The sequence below is a fragment of the Chiloscyllium plagiosum genome, unplaced genomic scaffold, assembly GCF_037043375.1.
Source record: "Chiloscyllium plagiosum isolate Xiang-an unplaced genomic scaffold, Cpla_swu_hap1 HiC_scaffold_14, whole genome shotgun sequence".
Lineage (NCBI taxonomy): Eukaryota > Metazoa > Chordata > Chondrichthyes > Orectolobiformes > Hemiscylliidae > Chiloscyllium > Chiloscyllium plagiosum.
In genome coordinates, this window is record NW_028270152.1 from 56544363 (window position 1) to 56569535 (window position 25173).

The 25173-nt window shown below is 39.1% G+C and overlaps 1 protein-coding gene across 14 annotated transcripts in view; it reads right to left on the bottom strand.

Annotated features, from left to right (window-relative positions):
• LOC122559093 (contactin-4-like) overlaps window positions 1-25173 on the bottom strand; it is a 2514776-nt gene that overhangs the window by 617184 nt on the left and 1872419 nt on the right. For all 14 annotated transcript variants that reach the window (XM_087994461.1, XM_087994471.1, XM_087994472.1 and 11 more), the window contains 3 exons: window positions 16905-17108; window positions 13556-13658; window positions 11681-11862 (listed from right to left, as the gene is read on the bottom strand). In XM_087994461.1, the coding sequence (XP_087850587.1) occupies window positions 11681-11862; window positions 13556-13658; window positions 16905-17108 (489 nt within the window). The remainder of the gene's footprint in view (window positions 1-11680; window positions 11863-13555; window positions 13659-16904; window positions 17109-25173) is intronic.

Genomic DNA, 25173 nt, shown 5'->3' on the forward strand with positions numbered 1-25173 from the left:
CTATTAATTCCGAGATCCAGGTAATGTTCTGAAATTCCAGGTTCAAATCCCCCTGTGGTAGATGAATAGTATTTTAAAGAAAAAGAACAGGAATTAACAGTTTAATGATTGACATGAAACCCTTGTTGATTGTTTATAAAAACACATGTGGTTCACTAAATCACCTTTAGGAAAAGCAAACTTTCATCCTTACTCTGTCTAGCTTATATATTGTAGCAGCCTCCTGGCTGCTAAAATAGAGATAGATTGCTAACTTGGCCAAACAGCAAGGGATGCTGGGTACATTGGCAAAGTAAAATTCTGAACTCACAAAACCCACAAACCAGATACAGTGCAAACACAGCAGCCAGGTGCTAATAACATTAGCTTAACGTAAAAGGCAAAAATTATTCAAAGTTTGTGCGAAGATTTGTAGCTCGGCTGCTCGTTGTTGTGGTTCTGTTCGTCGAGATGGGAATTTCTGGTGCAGACGTTTCGTCCCCTGTCTAAGTGACATCCGCAGTGCTTGGGAGCCTCCTGTGAAGTGCTTCTGTGATCTTTCCTCCGGCATTTGTAGTGGTTTGAATCTGCCTCTTCCGGTTGTCAACCGGAAGCGGCAGATTCAAACCACTACAAATGCCGGAGGAAAGATCACAGAAGCGCTTCATAGGAGGCTCCCAAGCACTGAGGATGTCACCTAGACAGGGGACGAAACGTCTGCACCAGAAATTCCCAGCTTGGCGAACAGAACCACAACGGCAAAAATTATTCTGGGTAGACGTATCCTCAACAACTTATCCACTAAACAAAGGAGGGCCCACACAGAAAGTCACCAGGTCTTGCTACACAAGGAAACTAACAGTAACATGCCATCTAAATGATTGGCTCTTGTTTCAAACTATTAAGAGTATCTCCCTGATTGGCCAGAACCATAGAAAGTTCCAGAAAACCATCTAAGAGGTATACAAACAAGGTTCACCTGCAAATTGCTCTCTTGGAACCATTCTCAGAATTGCTGGAATTGTCCAAGGCCTTCAAGGAGACCAGCATGGTAAGAGGCAGAGATCAGCTGACAATCCAGAGAGAGAGAGAGAGAGAGAAAGGAAGAAAGCAGCTTCGCAGACCCAGAGACAGAACCACAGAGAGAGATTGACTGTGTGAATTTGCAAGAGACTCAGGAATATTGTAACCTCAAGGGGCCAAATAAGATTAGAGATTGTATGTTTAGTTTTAAAGATTATTGTAATTTTGTTCCTAACAAGGTGGAATTGTTTTGCTTTGGTCTTGGCTTGTGTTCATATTGATTTGACTGCTTTGGTATTGTGGGACACCGAGGCAAATTCACTCACAACATTCTGGTTAGGGTTGCTTAAACTGTTTTCAGGAGAGACGAGACAACAATATGACTCCTGGTTCAATATGGCTGACTCTTAACTGCCCTTCAAAAAGGCCTACTATGCCATTCCTTTGTGTCAATTGCAAGACAGTCTCAAAAAAGGAAAAGAACTGGATAGACTAACTGGCACTGGAAAGGACAATGACAAATGCAGCTCAGTAAACCCAACGGCTAGCAGCTTGTTCTAAAATTGGGAGAGCTGTCTGACCAACTCGTCAAGCAACAAACAAGTCAAGTCATACTCACAGAATAAGATCTCTCCAACATTGTGCTAAACAGGAACACCACCATCCCTGGATATTTCCTGTCCCATGAGAAGAACAGACTGTGTAGAAGTAGCAGCACAGTGGTATATAGTTGAGAGGGAATTGCCCTGAGAGACCTCAACATTGACTTCAGACTTCATTAAGTTTCATCACATCAGATCAAACATGGACAAGGAAAGCTCCTGGTCATGACCATGTACACCGTGCCCTGGCTGATTAATAGGACTCTTTACTTTGAATACTGCTTGGACAAAACAGGGTGGTAAGGATACAGAATGTACTCTGGGAGTGGAGTTCCACTTCCACAATCAAGATTGATTTGGCTGCTGCACATGACTGCCAGAGGTGATCAAGTCTGAAAGTTTGGAACTGCAAGACTGAGTCTGCTCTCAGTGGTGAAGGAACCAAACAGATGGGATTGAAGAATTGATTTCACCCTCACCAATCTTCCTGCCATAAATATATCTAAGCAACCAATGGATCAGATCTAAGCTCTGCAGTCCTGTCACATACTGTCATGAATGGTTGTGAACAATTATGCAACTCATTGGACAAGGTCGCTCCACAAATATCCCCATTCTCAATGAGGAATGGAAGATGGCTCATCTAATACCCCTGTTTAAGAAGGTCGGAAATTAAGGGTTGGTTGGTCTGATCTGTGTCATTGATATCATTTTAGAGTCTATTATTAAGCATGACATTGTGGAGTACTTGATAGTACATAGTAAAATAGTGTTGAGTCAGCATGGGTTTGTCAAGGGGAAGTCATGCCTCACTAATGTGTCAGAAATCTTTGAGGAGATAATGAGTAAGTTCGACAAAGAATAGCCAGTGGACATGATCTATTTGTATTTCCAGAAGGCTTTTGACAAGGTGCTGAAAAGAGTTAAATAAGATGAGACTCTATGGTGTTAGGGGTAAGGTACTTGCATGGATAGATGATTGGCTGACTGGCAGAATACACAGAGTAGCAATGAAGGGGTCTTTTTCAAGATGACAGTTCATAACGAGTGAAGTTTCACAAGGGTGGGTGTTAAGAACCACAACTATTCATGGTACATCGATGATCTGTAAGAAGGAACCAAGGGTATTGTTGCTAAGTTTGAAGATGACACAAAGAGACGTGGAAGGACAGGTACTGTTGAGGATGTGAGGAAGCTGCAGAAGGAATTGGACAAGATTGGAGAGAAGGCAAACAAGTGGTAGATGAAATCCAAGGAGGGCAAGTGTGAGGCCATGCAGTTGGGTAGTAAGAATAAAAGGCTTAAACTATTTTCTAAACAGGCAATTTTTTTGAAATCTGAAGTATAAAGCTATTTGGGATTCATAGTTCAGGATTATCTTAAGGTTAACATGCAGATTAAATTGGCAGTTAGGAAGGCAAATGTAATGTTAGCATTCATTTCAAGACATCCAGAATACAGGAGTGGAAATGCACTGATGAGACGATACAAGGCTCTAGTCAGACTACATTTGGAATATTGTCAGCAAATTTGGGCCCTGTATCTAAGGAAGCATGTTCTGGCCTTCCAGGGGGTCCAGAAGACAAGAATGAGCCTACAAATGAGGGCTTGTCACATGAGGAGATGTTGAGGACTCTGGTCTCTAATTTATGGAGTTTAGAAGGATAAGGAGGGGATCTGATTGAAACTTAGAGAATACTGAGAGAGTGGATATGGAGAGAGTGGATATGGAGAAGACGTTTCCACTGGTAGGGAGACTAGAACCTGAGGGCAAAACCTCAGGAGAAGGGGCAACTTTTTAGAACTGAGATGATGAGAAATTTCCTCAGCGAAAGAGTGGTGAATCTGCAGAAGTCATTGCCACAGAATGCTGTGGAGGCCAAGCCATGGAATGTAATAAAGACAGAGATAGATGGATTCTTGATTAGTAAGTGAATCAAGGATTACAGGGATAAGACAGGAGATTGAGTTTGAGAAACATATCAGACAAGATTGAAAGGTGGAACGGACTTGATGAGATAAATGGTCTAATTTTGCTCCAATATCTAATTACAATTTGAATCAATCTGCAACAATTTCAAGATGCCTTCTTCAGAATGTGTTCTCAGAAAGTACAATAAACTGCAAGATGTCTTGGCTTGCTTTGGAAACAGCAAATGCTTCCAGTGATTTTATATTATTGAAGATGCAACCAAAACTAAACTGTGAAGAACTGGGTAACAGTTTACAGAATTAATCACTGACAAAGTCGCCTCTGAGCATTAAGATTTCAATTGCACAATTGAGCATATTTACTTGCAGCTCCTTGAACCAATGGTCTATATGTTATGGATCCAACTGATTTTGTTTTGACAAATAGCAATAGACTTAGGATAGCTCTCTGGGCTTGAACTGATAACCAAATCAATATATGTATATGTATTGCAGCCTATATCCTGAAACAATGTTCATAGCATGGCAATGCTTTTTAAGATATAGCCTTACCCCATTTGAGATTGTGGTTAAACATATACATATGAGTTCTTTGACATACTCTGGCATTCATTATCTTGCTGTCCTCCAAATACTTTCAGAATTTGGAATTTTAATGCATTCAGCTTTTGACATTTTTTTAGGTCACTGAGTCTCCAAATGTTCAATTTCAACAAATCCAATTTATTTTGTAGTTTGCATTAAGATGAAATGTGCAGAGTTTTTTTTTTGTTTTGGTAATTCCAAGCAACAGTTCTTTCTTCAAGAGCTCTTGGAAAAGGAAGCTTGATTAAGAATAGGCTGAAGCTGAATCTTCACTTAAACCATTTGGCTTGGGAGCACATATAAGTAGCCAACTTTGTGGGACATGGCACTTAAAAATGACTTCTGAAAGAATGCCACAATCTTGATGAGTGAAGCCGAGGCAAGAGAATGATTGTTTTTAGCTAAATAATGCAGGTGATTGGTGAACAGGACTGGTGAGTATTTCAAGTCAAAGTAAGGTATTCAGTTTCTGTTCAGGTTTTCAATCTTTCTTTGTCGAAAAGTAACTTCTCACATATTTTATTGATACTGATGCATGAAAACTTGCAATCAAGTGTGGAGAGTGAGGATTCACCAAGTATCAAATGTTATGATATTGAAGGCATATACTGCACCTTTAAGAGAGAGTGAAAGCTGTGTTGCACTGAGAGATTGCAGGCACCTGTCAGGTGACTGACTAGCAGTCTCATAGTGTACTGGAAAATAGAAAATATGCAACATTTGGCTGTGAAACAAATACCTGAGTTTTGGTTGCCGTTTTTGCAACGATTCAAACTTAACCAATCAGTTTAACTTTTGCCGCAGGATAGAAAAACCCAATAAATTTTGAATTTGTTGTTTTGCCAACGTCGAACCAATGAGACGATCTAATGTTTAGCGTATAAAGAAGCAAACATTTTGAGCATGAGACAGAGAGAGACTAACTGCCAATGACACAGTAACTGCCAGCAAAACACTCTCTATTAAAGGTACCCTTTTCATATGAAACGTTTTTGTAGCAAAAGACTGAAGATGACGCTGAAAGATCTCCAGACAGAGGACAACAGCCGCTGTGTCATTTTGAAATTAAGTTCATGTAATTTTAATATGTAATTTTAATATGTGTTTATTGGAACAGTATATTGTTATCGAGTTGAAGGCAGATAATAAGTAGTTAAGGGAAAGGGGACTTAGAGTTGTAAACAGTTATTTAATGTTCACTTTTAGAGTTAAATAATAAAGCAATTTTTTTTTTAAATTGTGGAATTTGGGAGTTCTCTGTCATTCATATGTTAACAGATTATGAGCTGAGGAGAACATTTTTGGATGTTTGGGGTTAATTAGCAAAAGAGTTTACCGCCGTGTCATAACAGAAGAGCACGGATCCTCGAATGATTACTTAACAACAAATAAAAGCTGATTAAAAATGCCAGGTTGAATGATATGTTGCAGCTCCAATGTGAGAGTGCTGTTGCAACTTCAGCTCAAGGAAGTTCAGAAATTAGTTGGGGAGGAGCACAGACATTGTGACAAAATATCTCAGGGAATAGTTATCTGGACTATTAACTATGTGGAAAAGAGTAGGGTTTGCAGTACTGATGAGCAAACTGACCATGGTATAGGGAGCCAATCAAGTTATGGGGACAATACAGGAATGTAGGGGTAGTCATAGACCACAGTAAAAGTAGGGAAAAGGAAAGATGCTGTTCTTTGAGTGAGGTGCGAAAGCTGTCATGCCTACTGGTGCCAGGGTTAAGGAGATCTCCTTGGTGGAGAGGAACTGGGAACAGGAAGAGAGGGATCCAATTATTGTCAACCATGATAATGCTAATCACATTAATAGGACTGGAAAGGAGGTTCTGCTGAATGATTTTGAACTGTTAGGAGTTCAAGTGAAAAGCAGAAACTCAAAGGTAAAAGCTCAGAATAACTATCAGAACCATGGGCAGACAGGCACAAGGTAAATAAAGCAGATAAGCAGGAGGCTGGAAGAACACAGCACACCAGGCAATATCAGGAAGTGGAGAAGTGATTCAGGTTTCAGGTGTAACCCTTCTTCAAGAATGGACGTGGGGATAGGGAGAACTGCAGGAAAAGGGTGGGTGGGGGAGAGTTTTGGTTGGGGCGAGGGGCAGAGTGTTGAGGTAGTGATAGTTGAACACAGGTAGTGGGTACGACCAAGTTGGTCGATGGGAGGAATGAATCCGGTTGGTGGCTAGAAGGAAGGGTCAGTCGGTGGAATGGAAGGGAGGAGGAGGGGCTGGAAAGGGAGTCGGGGATTGGAAAGTGAGGCTGTATGAAATTGGAGAATTCAATATTGAGTTCTCTGGGCTGTAGACTGCCCAGGTGGAAGGTGAGGGGTTGTTCCTCAAATTTACGGTCTGATTCACTGTGGTAATGGACGAGACGAAGGATGGACATGTCGGAAAGGGAATGGGAAGGGGAACTGAAGTGGATGGTGACTGGGAGGTCAGGTCAGCCCTTGCGGGCCCAACTGAGATACTCGGCAGAATGTTTGGTTCCGCTTGGTCTCACCGATGTCGAAAGACCAAATCTTTTTGTCTCTGCTGGATTCTAGCATCTGCAGTTTTTTAGTCTCTAGCTTGGTGAGTAAAATCAAGGAGTTAAATGCATGGCTCAAAGATGTGTGTGGGAGAAACGAGTTTCAGTTCATGACACACTGACACCATTGCTGGGCAGGGTACATTAGATTCCCTACAGTGTGGAAACAGGCCCTTTGGCCCAACAAGTCCACACCCACCCTCCGAAGAAAACCCACCCAGACCCATTTCCCTCTGACTAATGCACCTAACACTATGGGCAATTTAACATGGCCAATTCACCTGACCTGCACATCTTTGGACTATGGGGGGGAAACCGGAGCACCCGGAGGAAACCAGGCATGGGGAGAATGTGCAAACACCACACAGAGAGTTGCCCAAGGATGGAATCAAACATGGGACCCTGGTGCTGTGAGGCAGCAGTGCTAACCACTGAGCCACTGTACCGCCCCTGTAGAAAGGAACAGTTCCATTGGAGCTTTATTTGAATAGTCTAGGACCATTTCCCAGGTGAATCGAATAACCAGGATTGTCGGGAGGGCTTTAAAATAATTAGGGGTTTGGTTCTGGACGTGGGGATACATAGGCTCACAAAGAGAAAAGTATGATAGAATTGCAGCGCAGTTACTTAGGTAATAAAACCCGTGTGGGACAGGAAGGGACAGAGGGTGAAATCATCAAAAACAAAAGTAAATGGGGTCAAAGGGGCAAGGTAGCTTTGGCAGATGTAGTAATGAGTAAAAATTCATAAGCTGTGTCAGGACAGTTTCTGGAACAATGTTATGGATGAAACCAAACCATTTGGATCTGGTAACGTATGATAAGGCATTTTCAGTAACTCATTTCAGAATAAAAAAAATTCCCGAGGGGACAGTTACAATAAAATGGCACAATTTAGTATTCAGTTTGAGTGTGAAACTTAAATAAGGATAATTATGTAGGATTGAGGACAGAGTTAACAGGAGTAGTGTAGGAAAATAAAGTTTAGCAGAAAAAGATGACAATTGTAGATGTTCATGAAAACAGTTCATGACTTGCAGCAAATATGTATCCCAGTGAGGAAGGAAGATTCTTGCAAGAAGATCAGCCAACCAAGATGACAAAAGGAGTGAAGTACCTGATCAAATTGAAAGAAAAGTGTAAAATCTAACGAAGAGTAGTAGCTAGTCAGAGGATTGGTAAAATTTTAAAACCTAACAAAATCCAAAAATCAAGATGATAAACTTTGTGAGTAAACCTGCAAGTGATATCATGATGGAGAGCAAGAGCCTGTTAAAGGAAACTTAGAGGGTGAAGTGAATGTACACCACTCTGAGAATGAAGCTGAGGAAATGGTATTACAAGGTAATGAAATGGAAGAGGAATTGAATAAATATTTTGCATTAGTGTTCATGGTACATGTCACAAATAGTATTACACATTACTGATTAATCACAGGTTCGAAAAAGGAGTGATTTAAATAAATACCTTTCACTCGGGAAAAATATTGAGGAAATTAATGTGGTCAGAGGGACAGGAGGGTTTCTGTCCTACAATATTCAAGCAAGTAACTATTCAGAGAGTGGATGCACTAGTATTCATTGTCCAAGAATCGAAGATTCTGGAAAAGTCCTGGACGACTGGAAAACTGCCAGTGTAACTCGTTTATTCAAAAAGGGAGAGAGAAAAAAAAAACGCTTACTATAGGCCAGTCAGCTTACCATCTGTCACAGAAAACATTAGAGTCGATTTTAAAAGATATAACAACAGAACCCTTAAAAACAAATATGATTATCAAGCAGTCAGTATGGCTTCCTGAAGGGGAACTCATGCCTGACAAATTTACTTGAACTCTTGGATGATATAACGAGCAGGATAGATAAGGAAGAATGAGTAGCATATTGCATGGATAGAGTACATTGGCTAACTGACAAAAGGGAGAGTTGGGATAAAGTAACATTTTCAGGATGGCAACAAATAACCAGGAAAGTTTCACAAGGATCAGTGCTGGGTCGACAATTAGTTACAACACACTAATTACAAGGATAAGGGAGCCAGCATTCTCCTAGCCTGTCCAAGTCTTTCTGCAGCTCCCCACCTCCTGAGCATTACTTGTCCATCCACCCACTTTTGTGTCATTTGCAATAATGCCCTCAATTCCTCAACAATTCCTCTGTCCAGATCGTTAATGTATAACATGAATAACTGTGGTCCCAACACAGACCTCTGTGGAACTCTACGCATCACCAGCTGCCATCCTGAAAAGGACCTATTCTCTTGAACCCTACTCTCTGCTTTCAGCCAGTTTAGCTGTTTTCATGAAGCAATCACAAAATGTTAGGATCCAAGTTCAGCTGGGTATAGGGAAGACAAATGGACTGGTGGTCTTTATTTCAAAGGGAACGGTGTATAAAAATACGAAGACCTTGCTGAAACTATACAATGAACGAGTTGGACCACAGCTAGATTATTGTGCCTAGTATTGGCCTTCTCTGAAAGTCCAGAGAAGTTTCATTTGGTTGATTCTGGGTATGAGAGAATTATTCAATCAAGATTGGTTGATGAGGCTGTGCTTGTACTTATGGGAGCTCAGAATACCGATAGACAACCTTATTGAAACCTAGAAAACTCTTAGAGGACTTGACTGCATGGATGTGTGGAAAGGTTGTTTCCTATTGGAGGAGAGTCTAAGACCGAGGGCATAATCTCAGAGTAAGGGGTCACTTACTAAGATAAAAATGAGAAGGAATTTTGTCTTTCTGAGGATGAAGAATTCATGGATCTCTGCCCCAACTCAAGACTGAATTGCTTAGAATATTCAAGGCTGAGATAGGCAGAATTTTAAACAATAAGAGAATTAAGGGTTATGGGAAACATAAGGGAAAGTAGAGTTGAGGATCGTCAGATCTGCCTTGATCTCACCGAATGGTGGAACAGACTCGATAGGCTGAATGGCTACTTCTGCTCGAACATCTTATTGTCATTTACAAAGCATCCAAAGTTACTCACTCATCAAACTCACATACTGAGATCAAAGTCTAAAGTCTATTTACAATGCCCTTTGGATGATTCAAGAGAAACTTTGTCTGAAAATGATGCAGTGAAGGAATTCTATTGTTTGCATTGAAAATTGATGAGTTCTTTTGTCACATGCTTTTCTTGATGCCCGCACACTTGTCAAATTGAGGGAAGGTCTTTGTGGACTTTATATTCTGTGTATTATGCAGGAGACATGATTTTTCTGCAGATCTTTAAGCAAGTGATCTGCTTGTCACAGCCTTTACTTTTTATTGATATTTTGAAGCCTGCTGCAGTCTTTGTACATTGTCATTTGCTGAGGATTTTAAGCTCATATAAAATATAGAGAAATACCTCCTTAGTTCAGTTGAAGCCCAAAAGAAATATTTCATCAGTTTAATTAATTTATTTTATTCATTCTTAGGACGTGGGCATCACTGGCCCAGCCAGCATGTGTAACCCATCCTTAACTACCCAGAGAGTCAACCACATCGCTTTGGGTCTCAGGTCCCATGTAGGCTAGACCAGCTAAGGACAGTAGTTTCCTTCCCTTTCAGACATTACTGGATCAGACGTTTTTTTCCTGACAATGAACTTGGCTTCCTATTCTCAATTCCACATTTTAATTAAATTCAAATTCCACCATAAGCTAAAAATCCAAGTCGCCAAAATCTCCCTTTAATTCATTTACCTAATTAGTGGCATGGGTCATTTGGTGATGGTTTGTAAAACGAAAAGTTGTTTCCTATTTTGTGGTGCTGTTGAGACCTCAGACAATCTCAATGCTTGTTGCAGAAGATTGCTTTTGGCTGTGTAATTTGCTCTTGGTCTTTTGACTGAGCATCAGCCATTGTGCAGGTCACAGGAGCTCCTTGTACATGTAGCGTTTGGGCTCTTGTTTGTCAGATTAGGTGAGATAAGATTTGTCAGCAGACTTTGCAAAAGCGTAATTTGGTTTCATGTACTCCTGGCTCATCTCCCACATTGCAATCTCTAAAACTGTATTGTCAACAGCTTAACTCACAGCAAGTCTCATTCCTATTTCACCCTTTACTTTCAAATTCTCATTCTTTTGTTCAAGTCCCTTCAAGGTAGCAAATGACCCAGCTCTGTAATCTCCTCCAGCTATAACGCACTGTGATACTTAAGCTCAGCTAATTCAACTCTCTTGTGCATCTCCAATCTTAATTGGTCCATCATTGGTATTTAAGCCCTCAGTTGCCTCGGCCCCAAGCCCTGGAATACTCTTCCTACACCACTCTGTTTCTCTATCTCGTTTTCATCCTTGAAGCCACTGCTTCAAAGATACCGCTTTGACCAAGTTTTGGTCAACTGACCCAATACCTCTTTTGACTCAGTGTCATATTTTGTTTAACAACAGTCCAGCCAAATTGTTTCAATTTAGGATGCCGATAACTGAATGAGTACTGTGCCACTCCAAATTGTGTATGTCAAAAACACGTTCACTGCTTTCTTACCCAATGTCAGTCCCCTGTGTGCCACCATTCATTTTCTGCAGAGAAAGTGCGTGGAAACACAGGCAAATATTCTTTTTGTAAAGATATGTTCCTTCAAATTTAAAACAAAATTCACACACAAAACAGAAAAAAAACTAGGGGAAAGCACAGCTGAAGAAAGTCTGTGTTGATAAAAGGAAGATGAGTGAGACAAAACCTTTGACACATTGTTTCAAACTTGACAGTTTCAATAGCCATAGACAGTATACCCAGGCCATTTTCTACTGAAGCCAGAGCATTAAATCAGATTTGTATACAAATTCCTTTCAACACATTTAGTGGATATTTAAGACGATTTCTACATATTCAATGCACAACATTATTATAAACTGTTTCTGAGCTGAAGCATATGCTACTGATTACTGCTTTAATCTTCTCCATAAAACATTGTATACTTTGATGTATGTTTGAGCATAAAGATAAGATTTCAATATGACACTTTTAATATCATCAGCAAACATTGCCACACTTTCATAAACATATTCTACTGAATTATGAAACTCACCATAAGAAACCAATTGTCCTCTTGCAGTGTTCTTGCCTCTTGAATTTTCAGCAGTGCATTCATATGTACCCGAGTCCTTCTGCTGAAAGCTTGTGATTTCAAGAACACCATACGTTTTGTTCACTTTGACCTTGTCAGAGAAGGCGCTGCCAATTCTTCTCCAGCTAATAGTAGGAACTGGACTGAAATAGGACGGTTAAAAACAACTAATGAGCAGCAGGTAGAAGACAACAATTTTTGTTACAGAAGGAGAATTCCATCCAATTGGTTAAAAAGTATCAATCAAATATTTGCACTTTGATGGTCAATGAGATCATTGTATTTTCTCACTTCCAAATACACTGGAGGAAGTTGGGAATCTTTAGTCCCACTTCTGACATTGCTGTTCCCATTATATAGAAGTAGGATTATGGGATGCCTGTAATTTATATATGAGAAATTTCCAGAGCAACCTTGCCATTTAAATGACAGATTGCCTCCACTGAAACGGTTAGGTGAGAGCAGGTCTGTTCACAGAAAGTTAGTAGTCAGGGATCCTAAAGGGCATTATGGGGGAGTGTCAGGTATCCTTTGGAACGGGTGTCATGCACTCTTTGGGACTGTTAAATGTGGAGAAGATTGTGTTGGAAACATGTATAAACCCGAGCAATTTTACAACTTGTCACGATCTGTCATGAACAGTCAAGAGCGTCTACAAATGGCAAAGTAAGTTTTGATGAACAAGAACCTTTTTCTCACCAGAGTGCATTCTGTAATATAGAACTGTAAGAGATGCAATTTGTTTGTTTTTGTTCTGTGGTTGTGCGTATACAATGAATGGCTTGGTGGGTGAAGGTTTAAATGGAAGTGGGTAGCAATAAGCGTGAATAGGGGTATAAAGGACAATTGGGGATGGATACAGAATGTAATGCTTCATGCATTGGCATAGATGAGACATGACAAATGTGCAGGGATGTGGTGATGAAGGAGGGCAAGAGGGTTGAGGGCTGGAAGAATGGTTCACATGACACCCCTTTTGGAGAGCTAAAGCAGCTTTTGGATCTGGTCCTTAGTTTGGTGGAGGTAAGGTATCCTTTCAGATTGTGAAAAGGCAAGTTTGTGCATAAACACTGCATAAGTCATCCAACAAAAAAAAAGTGTAGTTGAAATTAATAAAAAGTACTTTAGTAAAAATATAGCAGTTGTGTTGCCTGACTAACTGACTGCTCCAACTGTTTGTTGAATGCAGATGACTGTGGACACAAGGGATTAAGCACTAATTTTATTTCTTCACTTTTTATTTGCTGTCAATGAGACCCTTTTTGTCCCCCATTTCTTGACGTAACATGTCAGCATGGTCCCTGAGGTTTCCTCATGGTGCTTTAGGTGAGTTGGCCTGGAAACTAAGGAAAATCAGTTGATACATGCCTATAAAGGACCAGTGTGATAATTGGGAGCAAAGAACATATGAATGAATATAGAAGCATAGGATGTCATGGTTAATGTCATCAACAAACATTGCTACTTTTTCATGAACATATTCCAGTGAATTATGAAAGTTACCATGAAGGAGTATGGGGAGTATGCAGAGTTGGAGATTGCTGAGCAGAATGGGTGTTTTATGTTTTAATCTTTTTCAACTTTCAACACAATGCTGGAGTCCTAAGGCAGGCTTTCTATCCAGCACCCCTCGGGAACTCGCTGCCTCTTAGGCTTCTACTAGCTAGTCGACATTGCTGGCACTCACATGCATCCTTAATATAGTGTATCAATAAATTTCAGTCCTCATATTGTCAGATGTTTTGTGAAAATATTTTGTTATCTGTCATAGCAAACTATCAATAATAAATATTACTGTTACATCCAAAATGTTCTCATGAAAATCTGAAAACCTACTTTCCCAGTGCAAAGCATTCCAGCTTCACTGTTGAACCTTTAGCTGCAAAGACTGTTTCTGGGAAACGAACTTCAATCTTTGGTTCATATTCACCCATCACTCCTGTTAAAACAAAACAGAAGCATCTTCATTCTTCACTGACTCCGGAACGCTCATTAAGTGTTAGATTTTTACTTGCATGGAAAGCAGCTTTTATGCATAATTAATTATAAGCACCAATACCAATACTATGTTACACTCATTGCTTAATGATGCCTCGTCAATTGTTCAAGGTATCGCAAATAATTATCAAGAAGTCTAAAACTGAAATGTGAAGCAGATTGTATCATTCAATTAAATATCAATGTAAGCATATAATTGCAGCCCATCTTTGAGCATAGACAATTTAACAAGAGCTTCATTCAGCCTGCAATTTTATTGTCAGCTTGTCTGGTCATTTCTCTCCATTTGTATCATAATTTCCATGTCACAAATCCACAGAAGATTGTAAGACATTTAAAATGCCAAATTGTGTTAGCAGTTTCACCTTTCATTTTCAGAATGTGTGTATAAGGACATTAGTATTATCTTTGAAAAAAAGTACTAGAGACACCAATTACTTTCTGAAATGGCAGTAGCAGAAAATGAGTTTGGGAGAATGAAGTGTTCAATCAGTTGTAAAGGTTCTTAAGAGCCGCTGAAAATCAGAACAAATTAAATTATCAAAACTGCAGGATTCCTTATACTCTTTCCTCAAAAATTGCCTTTGAGCCACATTTGATGTGGTAACAACCTCATTTTTATTTTCTTTGTATGAATTATTCTATTATAATTTTGGTCTCTCAGCCCTTTTATTCCACAGTTTCTGGAACACAAACTATTGCATGGAATTGTGTATTATTGTGAATATTATCAGTCATACCGCAGGATATATAAGAAAAAAAGCAGTAATGTTATTCATCGTTTAGGTTTTTGGCATGGATAAAGCTGGTTTGCTGCAAAATCCTTCATTAATCTAATGGAACATAATCGAGACAAACTGGTGTCTGAGTGAAAATAAATTCAGCTCCTTAATCCCAATACAACCATATACTTAAGAAATGTTGCATCTCTTTTTATATGACCAGGATAAACCAAATAGTTTTACACAAAAATATGGTGAATCTGTCCCCGCCTATTGGTCCATCTACATCTTGTGAATTGCTCTAGAAGCAGAATGCAAAATCAGGTGTGATTTGTGAACTCATAACAGCAAAATATTGTAGATGCTGGACTTCTGAAATACAAGTACAAAATGCCATAAGACCTGAGCAGCTCAGCCAGCGCCTGGAGAGAAAAACAGAGTCAATGGTTTGGATTGCTGACCTGTCATCAGAACTAAATGCTCATGTTCAACCAACATGAGGGGTCATCAGCCTAAAGTATTCACAGTTTCTCTCTCTCTGGAACACTGGCAGACCTGTTGACAATTTGCAAATTATTTTGTTTTGCAGCACTCTTCTGAAAACTGGATTGAGTTTTCACTACATGGGAAATCATCATCTTCAAACCTTAATTAATCAGTGGAAAGAAAAAGTGGAAGAATTGAATATTATGTAAAATAAAGGAAAGTTTCAGGCCCTTCTTCCCATGAAGGTGAAGTAAAGTTTATCCTGCTTGTTTTCTGCAGACATTCTTATTCACTTTGTGCTTTAGTGTTGGGGATTCAGTATTTCACAGAAGAAATGTAGCTGTACAGTATTGGATGAAAACTTGTCATCCTGGTCAGCTTCATGACTGGCCAAGTTCTGTTTGTGTTTCCATCCAAAGCAGTTTATATTATTTAATAAAGTGCACAGTTTTGAATAAGTGTCATATTAACCTCAAAATATTAACCCTGTTTCTCTCTCCACTGATACTGTCAGACCTACTGATTACCTCAGCCCTTTCCATTTTTATTTCCATTCTTGGAAATCCTGGTTTGAAAATCCTGGAATACTCTTCCACATACTGTTATTGGAGCACCAACAAAAAATGGCAGCGCCAGTTTAAGAGGATAGCCCATCTCAACCTTCTTTGAGCAACTGGATATTGGGCACGAATTCAGTCTTGCCAGTTTTGCAAAAAATGTGTTTACAAACATGCAGATTTAAATGCCAATGACTTTTCATTGAAATTTTGACAAGCAGAAAACTAACCATAATGAAAAGCCATTATGCAAAATGTGTAAACAAAAAGCCAATATACCATAATTCCATAAGTCAAATTTGGATACAAATTTCATATATTTGTATATTTCTTAATATTATTACTGCTCTTCTAATCTTTTTCGCATGAGAAACACTTTGGCACAACATTTACTGATACCACACTCTAAACGTCCATAATTAAATTTTCAGACAAATTTAGCTACAATATTCAATTTTGTCAAGGATTTTTAAAGGTTCTTAATACTCAACTTCATTTGAGGTTATGCTATTTTTCATTTAGAATGAAAGGTATAGCTTTCCCCAGTACTCTCTTAAAAAAATAGAAAAAGATACACTTATACAAGAACTATAATTAATGAAAGTTTTTTTTTAAATCCATCAGTGTCAAGTTTTTCAATGAATGTTTGTTCACGGGTAAAATATTTAACAACGTGGATTAAAACTGAGCACCAATTGTCTGGTTCAAGACCAAACACTCATGAATTGAAGAAATTAAAAGCTATGCACTACACACAGACTACATTAACGCATCACCAGTAATAATCCTTTCATGCCTGAGTAGTTTCTTTCACTGAATGAATTTTTGCTGGATGGTTCACAGCAGTCATAATTTTTCAGTAATCATGAATAAATTATATTATGGACACATTTTGATCATCTTGTTCTTTTATACTGGTCTCTGCTCATTCTGAACAAGAAATTAATATTTAAATTATATGATAATGATTAAACAATTTATGTTTGCATCCCCAATGGTCGTGTTAACTGCAGCACACAGGAACTAGTTACATGCAGGTCACCTGAGGTACACTGCCATCCATTATTCATTTTCCTTTTTTATAATGAGGGATATGGAATGGCAATTGGTAGGAAACAACAGGAAATGTAGGAAAGGGGACAAAGAATTTTCATGGCAAAATCTGTTCCAATAGAGGGGTAAAGTTATATGCCCAATGTTTCTGTTAATAATTTGTTATCACTGTTAAAAGTCACCGTCATAAATATACATTTAGCTGCAAATGAGTACAAAGCAGTCTATCGTATTTAGAGCTCCATGAGCAACTTATGTGGCAGAAATACAAATGGTCTTCATTATGGACCTCTGTCAAATTTCTTACTCTCAGGGTTGCCCAAACAGGTGGTTATAGCCATCATTGTTATGAAGAGAGAAGATGCTTACCATCACTACGTAGTACCAGAGGGGTAAGTGGACTCAGAACTCTCTTATTAGTTACTGTATTCTCTATTTCACAGATGTAGGAACCAACATCTGATACCTCCACTTTTGAGATGTATAAGTTTCCAGTTCTTTGAGAAACAAAGCGACGATTATCTTGTTCGACGAAGGTTGGAAACTGGTTAAATATCCAAGTGTATTTTAGTTCTGAAAAAAGAACAGGTGATAAATAGTTCACAGCATTAACATCCTCACTTCATGTGTCAGGTTGAATCTTTCAAAAAATCAACCATAATGCATAGTTAAAGAGTAAAAAGCAGCATTATTTTTAAGATATTTAAACAAAAAGCAAATAGTGTTCTCTAAACTGCATCAGTACTTACGTTTTTTTAGTGAAACAAGGAAAGACTTGAATTTATGCAACAGGCAAATGCTCTTAAGTGCTTTGCAAATAAGAAAGAATGGGTGAATTGCAATAATTGTTTGAAACATAGCAGCCAATTTACACACAGCAAACTCCCAGAAATCATACTGTCAGATTGACCAGATAATCTGTTGTGGTGAAGTTGAAGGATATAGTAATGACGAAGATGCAGAAGTTAACTTTTCTTATTCTTCTTCAAAATAGTGATATGGCATTATTTACTTCTATCTGAGTGTGGAGTTGGGGTATTAATTTAATGTCTCATTCAAAAAATAGCATCTCCAACTGTGCAGCTTTCCACTAATTTCATGACATGCTGAAGAACTGAGAATTAAATGCATAAATTATCATGTCAATATTTTTAGGATTTTTGAGAAGATGAAGCTTTGGAAATAAGCTGAAAGCTCCTTGAGCTTACTCTAACATTTATTCAGATCATTAACAGACTTTGCACATTCTCAATAACTGAATAGATCTCCAGAATAGAGAATTCCAAAGATTTATAACTCTCCAAATGAAGAAACATCAGCATAACTCAATTCCAAATGTCTGTCTCCTATGATGAAACCAGGTCCTCTTGTTCTAGAGTCTACATCCATAAAAGTAGCCTCTTCACAAGAACCCTCCTGAACCTTCTCTGCATCTTAAGCACTTGAATAAAACAAGACCTCTTTCTCCTAAAATGCAAAAGATAGAGGATATTATGCACATGCCTGTCTCAGATGATAGCCCTCTCTCCAAGGACTCTTTCCAATAAGGTTTAGCATACCTGATTTAAGAGAAACATTCCAAATATCAAAGCCTACTTCAATTAGCCTTGTATTCTGAAGCCTTTGCAAAGATAAGCATTCTATTACCCTCCCAAATTGTTTGTTCTACCTGCATGCATCTGTGTTTTGTGCATAAGGTGATCTAAATCCCTTTGAACCACAACATTTAAGAGTTTCTATCATTCGAAAAATGTTCTCTTATGCCATTCTTCCAAGCAAAACAAATAAATATATTTTCCCATTCTGTACACCATCTATCAAGCTCTTGTCCACTGAATTGATCTGTCTATATTGTGTTTTTGTGTCCTCCTCACAACTTACTTTCCTAAAGAGCTTATGTCATCAGCAAAATTTAATACATCACTCAAAAAAATAACCCAGAAAGGATAATTAACAATTAGGGACTAATCAAAGAAGAGTCACAATAGCCACAGACAACTAAAATAAGGTTCATTCTCCAGTTTACCACAGATAAAATTAAAACTGAGAAGGAAAACTTCTTGAAGATAGGTAAAACTCTAAGCCACAATAAGGAGAAACATTGGTAATGGAGAAAAACTGAACATTGGCCATTTCTGCCATGAAAGTCATGGCCGGTATATGACAAGTCCTAGTTACTCTTCTAGTCATCCATCTTGTCCAGCATTCCCCAACATCTCAGGGCAAGCTCCATATGCCAGGAAATTTTATCCACAGAGTTTCCCATGAGGCACGAACCAGCATAACCAGATCATCACGGCAAATCTCTGATGCGCTTAGAACAGATTTCTTCATTTCAATGCTGCACTTCGGAGTTTTGTAGCACCATTCGTTACAAGATTTCTGCTCAGTTGCTTTGCAGACAGGAATAGACCCCATCTCATTCATTCTCTTGGTGCTTACACATTTTTTGCTGACTTCGATGCTCAAAGCATCTTTGCCATGCCTTGCCGTTTACACTTTGCTGCCTCAGAATGAACTGAGAGGTTTGCAGTACTTCTGTCTTGCTTGGTTTTTAGTGCACACACAAAGTCAGGCAGCTTTTTTTATGGTTATCAGTAATGATTAGTCAATAGGACTGAATGTTGTATGGACCATGCTAAATCAATCTCATACCTACATAGCATTGCCAGAAACTAATGCAGGAACACATACTAAATATGCTTCAATCAAATGGTCATGTACAAAGCCGAAGGGGAATAGTCTTTAGTCAAGTCCAGGAAGAAAAATCCTCAATGAGGGCGTCCTGCAATTGTTCATCCAAGTCAGCACAAGATTTCAGAGTACAGAAAGTGGGTCATTTGGAGTGAATTGGGTAAGGTAAAGTCATCATAGTCTTACCAGACCAGGGCACTGCTCTCTCATTAGAGAGAGATAACCAGTGGTGTCAACCTGAGGGACTGAGAAGGAGAGTCCTTCATGGTAGCCATGCAGCTGGTGCAGGAATCAAACCCATGCTGTTACAGGTACATAGCGGTAAGCAAGTTGGACTAGTCAATTGGTGGGATTGGATGTAGAGGGGATAACTCGATGTACAATGGTGGGAGATGACAGTGTATTGGAGGACACGGGCTACTACAAGAGGCTGAGTGTCAGTGATGGTTATGATCACCCTATCTTCAATGGGAGTGTGCCATCATAATATTTGCATGTGTAATCTGCAGGCCCCGAGCTCAGGGGAGATCAAGACTTAGATGAAAGCATTGGATGAGAATACATGGAAGCTCAGAATTGATGGGATCAACAGGGACCATAAGGGAAAAAGCAGCCTAGATTACTGTCTGAGCCGATGGCTCGTTCTGCAAAACTTGAGCTTTCTAACCCCATTTGAATTACAAATATGCACTGAAATGGAAAATGGCTGCCACCAGACCCAAAACGTGGAGAGCCTGTATTTGTTTTCCCTGAGAGACTTGTGAGTGATGTAAAGCCCTTCAAGAGGAATTTCATTAATCAGGCACTAACACAGTATGTTAAAGGCATCAATCATCATAACACCCTGCATGTGAAACATATGCAGTCACCAACTGTGTAGGATACAAATATTGGTCAGAAACAATTTTGTTCATGCTATTAGACATTACAAATTGATTGTTGTCATCTCGGTGAAGCTTTAGTTATCACTGAAAGGCCTCACCTATGGACCAAAATTCAACAACAAAATCTAAAGTCTCATAGACTGTTAAAGGGGGAAGAACTGCTTTCTTCATACCTTGAACTCTTAAGATATTTGCCACATGCTCTTATATACAATGCTCCCTTCCCTCAGTGATGGGAAGGGGTATGTGAGGGTACAGATTTCAGTAATCCTAATGCACTGACAATCTCTTACTGTACTTCTGTGACATGATTGGTACAGTATACATTGGAATAAAGTCTACTGTCTCAAACTTCCCTCATGAACATTCCTGTCAGAGTACTCCATGCCTTACCATATCAAAGATGAAGTTAAACCATCTTATGTGTTGAAACTCTCAAGAGCTGGTCTGTGATATTCCCTACCTAGATTCATTGGAACGGTGAACAATGGATTCAGATATATCAGGACTTATTGTGGCTGTGTTCACAGTGCAAAGTGCAGAGAAATTTAGGAGGAACAAATGTGCCAATAAGCTCACCAGCGACAGAAACCTCCAGCGATTGCCAAACTGCCTTGATGGGCAGTAGTGGCAGCTGGAATTCCCCTCAGGATTCAGAGGTAGTACCAGATGCAGAGACTCTATCACCTCAAAGCTGTTTCTTCCAGATCAGTGCAGCACAGAGAGGATCTCCCAGGATGAGATTACAGAACTGTGACATCTGCTGGAGTGGAATTTGTAGTTTGAAGGGATAGTTGTCTACTCTAACCCAAAGGATGTCAAAGTGAGTACTGTTCCAACATTTTATTTTGTAGTTAGCTGCTTCCAAGGATCCATTGATTTGTTCACAACAAAATAGCAGCTATGTGCCCTCAAAAACTCATCATTTTCATTTTCCTCCCACTGTATGTATCGTGAAGAGCTATGAATGGCTGGCAGTGATTGTCCTGGTGCTCAGCTGGGATTTAAATATGGTGCTGCAATGGAACTCGCAGATGGACCCAGCAATGTTAACTATTTACACCACTTATAATCACAAAATAGCAAGGCAGAGACTTTGTACATACATAATGAGGTGGGCATCTAAGAATTGAGAGAGATTACTCGCAAGAGCACATGGAGTCAAATTCTCCATGGAACTCCCTGAAATTGACATTTCACCAATTTTTGGTAAACATGCAACCCATAGTTTTTCTCTCCCTGTTAATCCAAACAAATTGGAAAGATGAAAATGAGCATATTATATATTTTTTGATTTCCAGTAAGATCTGAAACATTGATATTTCATGTGTATAAATACTCATTTTTAATGTTAGAGAGGTTCTTTAGCACTGGTGAACAGTTACATAAATGGGTACGTGTAACTGAAGTGACAACCTTGATTTTCAAGCTATGTTTGTTCCCCTAAGCTAAAGACAACAGATTCCAGACTTTTCTGCATAGAGCACAGCTGTTTACTTTGCTTCATCATAAACCCTCAAAAAGGGATCTTTCTCATGGCTTTCGAATCTCTATGGCTCTTGGACTCACAAATTGCAAATAAAATAAAATTATGAAAGTTACTCCCTCAAACTGTTTTAAAATAAATCATCGTGGATGTAGAAATCCCTTCAAGTTTATCTTTAAATTCTTCTGACACACTGAAAGAAAACCATATATCACCAATTCAAAATTGAAAAATCTAAACTTAAACAACATTAAAAATAAAAATAAATCACACAGCCGATAACCAAGCTTCAGTATATTTATGGAAAAAAAACACTGAAGTCAAGCGGCATGATGGGAGTGACTGCCCTTGATGCCAAGGCAGCATGTTATCAAGAGTGGCATTAAGGAGACTACAACATTGAAGTTAATTGAAATCCTTAGGAGGGGTTGGGGGTGGTGTTTTTAGTGGAAATTCTCCAATGATTGGAGTTGTAGGTATCAAAAAAGATCATGGTGGGGGGAGGGGGCTATTGGAAGCCAACTATTTCAATCTCAGGATGTTGATACAGGTGCACCAAGGTACTCCTACAATAACTTCCAGCTGCTTCATCAATGAATTTCCATCAGAAGACCAACAATGTGGATGTTCACTGATGATTGCAAAGTTTTCAGTCTCATTCATAACTCTTCATACAATGAAAAAGGATATTGCAATATTTGCAAGACTTGGACAGTATCCAAGTTTAGGCTGATAATTTTGAGGCAAATAATCTTCAAGCTACATAAATGTGAGCAATTGACCATTTTCAACAAGAAAGAAATCAACAATCTTTCTTTGAAAGTCTCGACCAACGGCATCGCTAAAGTCCCCCTCAGTCAAACTCCTGTGAGTATCACTGACCAGAAACAGAGCTGGTTTAGCCATATGAATACTCTGGCAATACAAGCAGGTCAGAGATTGGGAATTCTGAGGTGAGCAACTCACCTCCTGACTCCATGAAGCATTCATGCCATTTCCTAGGCAAAAGTTATAACTGCAATGGAATTTTCTTCGATTCCTGAGGCTGTGTGCAGCGTCATCAACAATCAAGAAGATCATTTCCATCCAGGCCAAAGCAATTCAGTTGATGAGCACTCAATCCACCAGTGTAAACAGTCACTCTGTCCTGTACTGACACATAATAGCAGCGACATGGATCAAATGCAAGATTCACTGCTGCAACTCAGGAAAGGTCCTTCAAAAGCACACTCTCTCAACTTCTATTAGCTAGGAGAATAAGGACAGCAGATGCATTGAAACACCATCACCTACAAGTTCAAATCCAAATTACACATTCCATCTCGACTTGGAACCATATTACCCTCCATTCACTGCCACTGGAAAATATGGTCCCTTCCGATCAGCTATTCCTATCGCCTTTCAATGACCCAACATTCAAGAATGTTTCCATTGTAAGCATACTTTATTAGTTCATTTTTGTTAATGCAATCATCAAACTGTTCAGCGAGACTTGCATTAGTGATTGGTCACTTATATTTTAGTTGCTTAGTTTCTATGAGAAAGAGGCAGAATGAGGTAATACATCCACCCTTGCCTGTCTTCCTTTTAGACAGCTGACCAAGCTAGTTCTTCCTCTTTTGTCAGCAGCAGCTCTGGGTTTAATGAGTGGTGTGCTGAAATGGGCCTCTACTTTTCATCCTGTCTCACATACACTTTCTAGTTAGCCCATTTCTTTCATAGTGACAGTCCATTTTTGGTCTATTTTCACCTCCATGAAACCACCCTAAAGCATGATGCTGACCCCAAGTCATGAGACTGATTTGAAAATCCACTGCAAACAAGATGGGCCAAACGGCCTCCTCCTACACTGTGGTAATGTTGAGATTCTGTAATTTTCAAGGGCAATTAAGGACAGACAAAAATGCTGGTCCAGCGAGCAATCCCCATGTTGAATGAAAGCTTTTTAAAAAATATATGAAATTTAGAAACACAGCGTGATTAAAAAAAGTCATACAGCACGGAAACAGATCCATCGATCCCACCAGTCTGTGCCAAACATAATCTCAAACTAAACTAGTTCCACCTGCCTGCTCCTAGCCCATAACTGTCCAAATCTTTCCTATTCATGTAGCCATCCAAATGTCTTTTAAATGTTGCATTGTATCCACATTCACCACTTCCTCAGCAAGTTCATTTCACAGGCGAACCACCCTCTGTAAAAAAATTGTCTGTCATGTCTTTTTTAAATCTCTCTCCTCTCACCTAAAAAATGTGCCCATAGTCTTGAAATTATCCATCTTAGGGAAAAGGCAATTACCATCAACTGTATCTGTACCTCTTGTTATTTCACAAACTTCTATCAGATCACCTCTCAGCCTCCTATGCTCCTGTGAAAAGGGTCCTAGCCTATCCAACCTTTCCTTATAATTCAAACCTTCTATATTTGGCAACATCCTGGTAAATCTCTTCTGAAGCCTCTCCTATAATTGGGAAACCAGAACTGGACACAGTATTCCAGAAGAGGCCTTTGGACAAAAATGGTGTGCTGTTGAATTAAAAAAAAACTGATAGCCTCAAAAGAAATACTCATTAGTTTTTAATCCCTATCAAATAAGATATGTTTCATGTTTTTAACTCAAAATTCTCTATAGGAAGAAATTCTAGTGTTAAAAGGAAGGTTCTCATGAAGAGGACCCATGTTGCATGAAGTTGTGATGAAAAGCTGTGCTCGGGATTCCAGGAGACCTCTTTGTAGAAGAGTGGTAAGTAAATGTAGGATAAGCAACATCAAAGAGAAAGAAGAAGAGTTATAAATAAATGCAGGAAAATTTCCATTCCTGCTTTCAAACTAACAGTAGTCATTTCATCCAAAATATAGGGAACTAACAGTAATCATTTCATCCAAAATATAAATCAGGGAATGTGTGCCACATTTTCTTCAGAACATTTTAAAAACATTTTTGAAGGAACTATTCCCACTGAGGAGACAAATGCCAGGGGTAAGTAAAGATGATGATTATTCCAATAAAATAAGGTCAGGAAAGTTAGGCAATCATAAATTAATTATATCCTTCTACAATTCACTGCAATCAAAATGAAAGCTCAAAGTTTGTGGTAAAATATAATTCACATCATAATATTATTTCAAGATGAAACATCATGAAATGTTCATTTTAAGAAGGCCAGGAGCAGAGTAATCTCAGAGAGCAAGGTGAAGAGGCGAGCTGGTATCAAGGCATGGTGACGAGTGAAGCAATGCGGTTAGACTGTGGCAGATCTCTTTAAGAGCAACTTAGCTTGTCCCACCCCTTGGACACTGAAGAAATCCAGAAAAGAATTTTGTGGGTTTTTGATCTATAAGAGAGTCAAAGGGAGTGGTGGGGCAGGCAGGAAAGTGTGTTTGAGGTCACAATCAGATCATCCATGATTTTAATGAATGCCACAAAAGGCTCGAGGGGCTAAATGGCCTACTTCTGACCCTATTTTGTCTGATCATTTGTTCTTATAGATCATGGCAGTACCGTACAAGGAAGCTCATGAGGTGAATCCACTGACAAGCAATTAATGTAAGTGGTTCGAAACAACTTTCTTC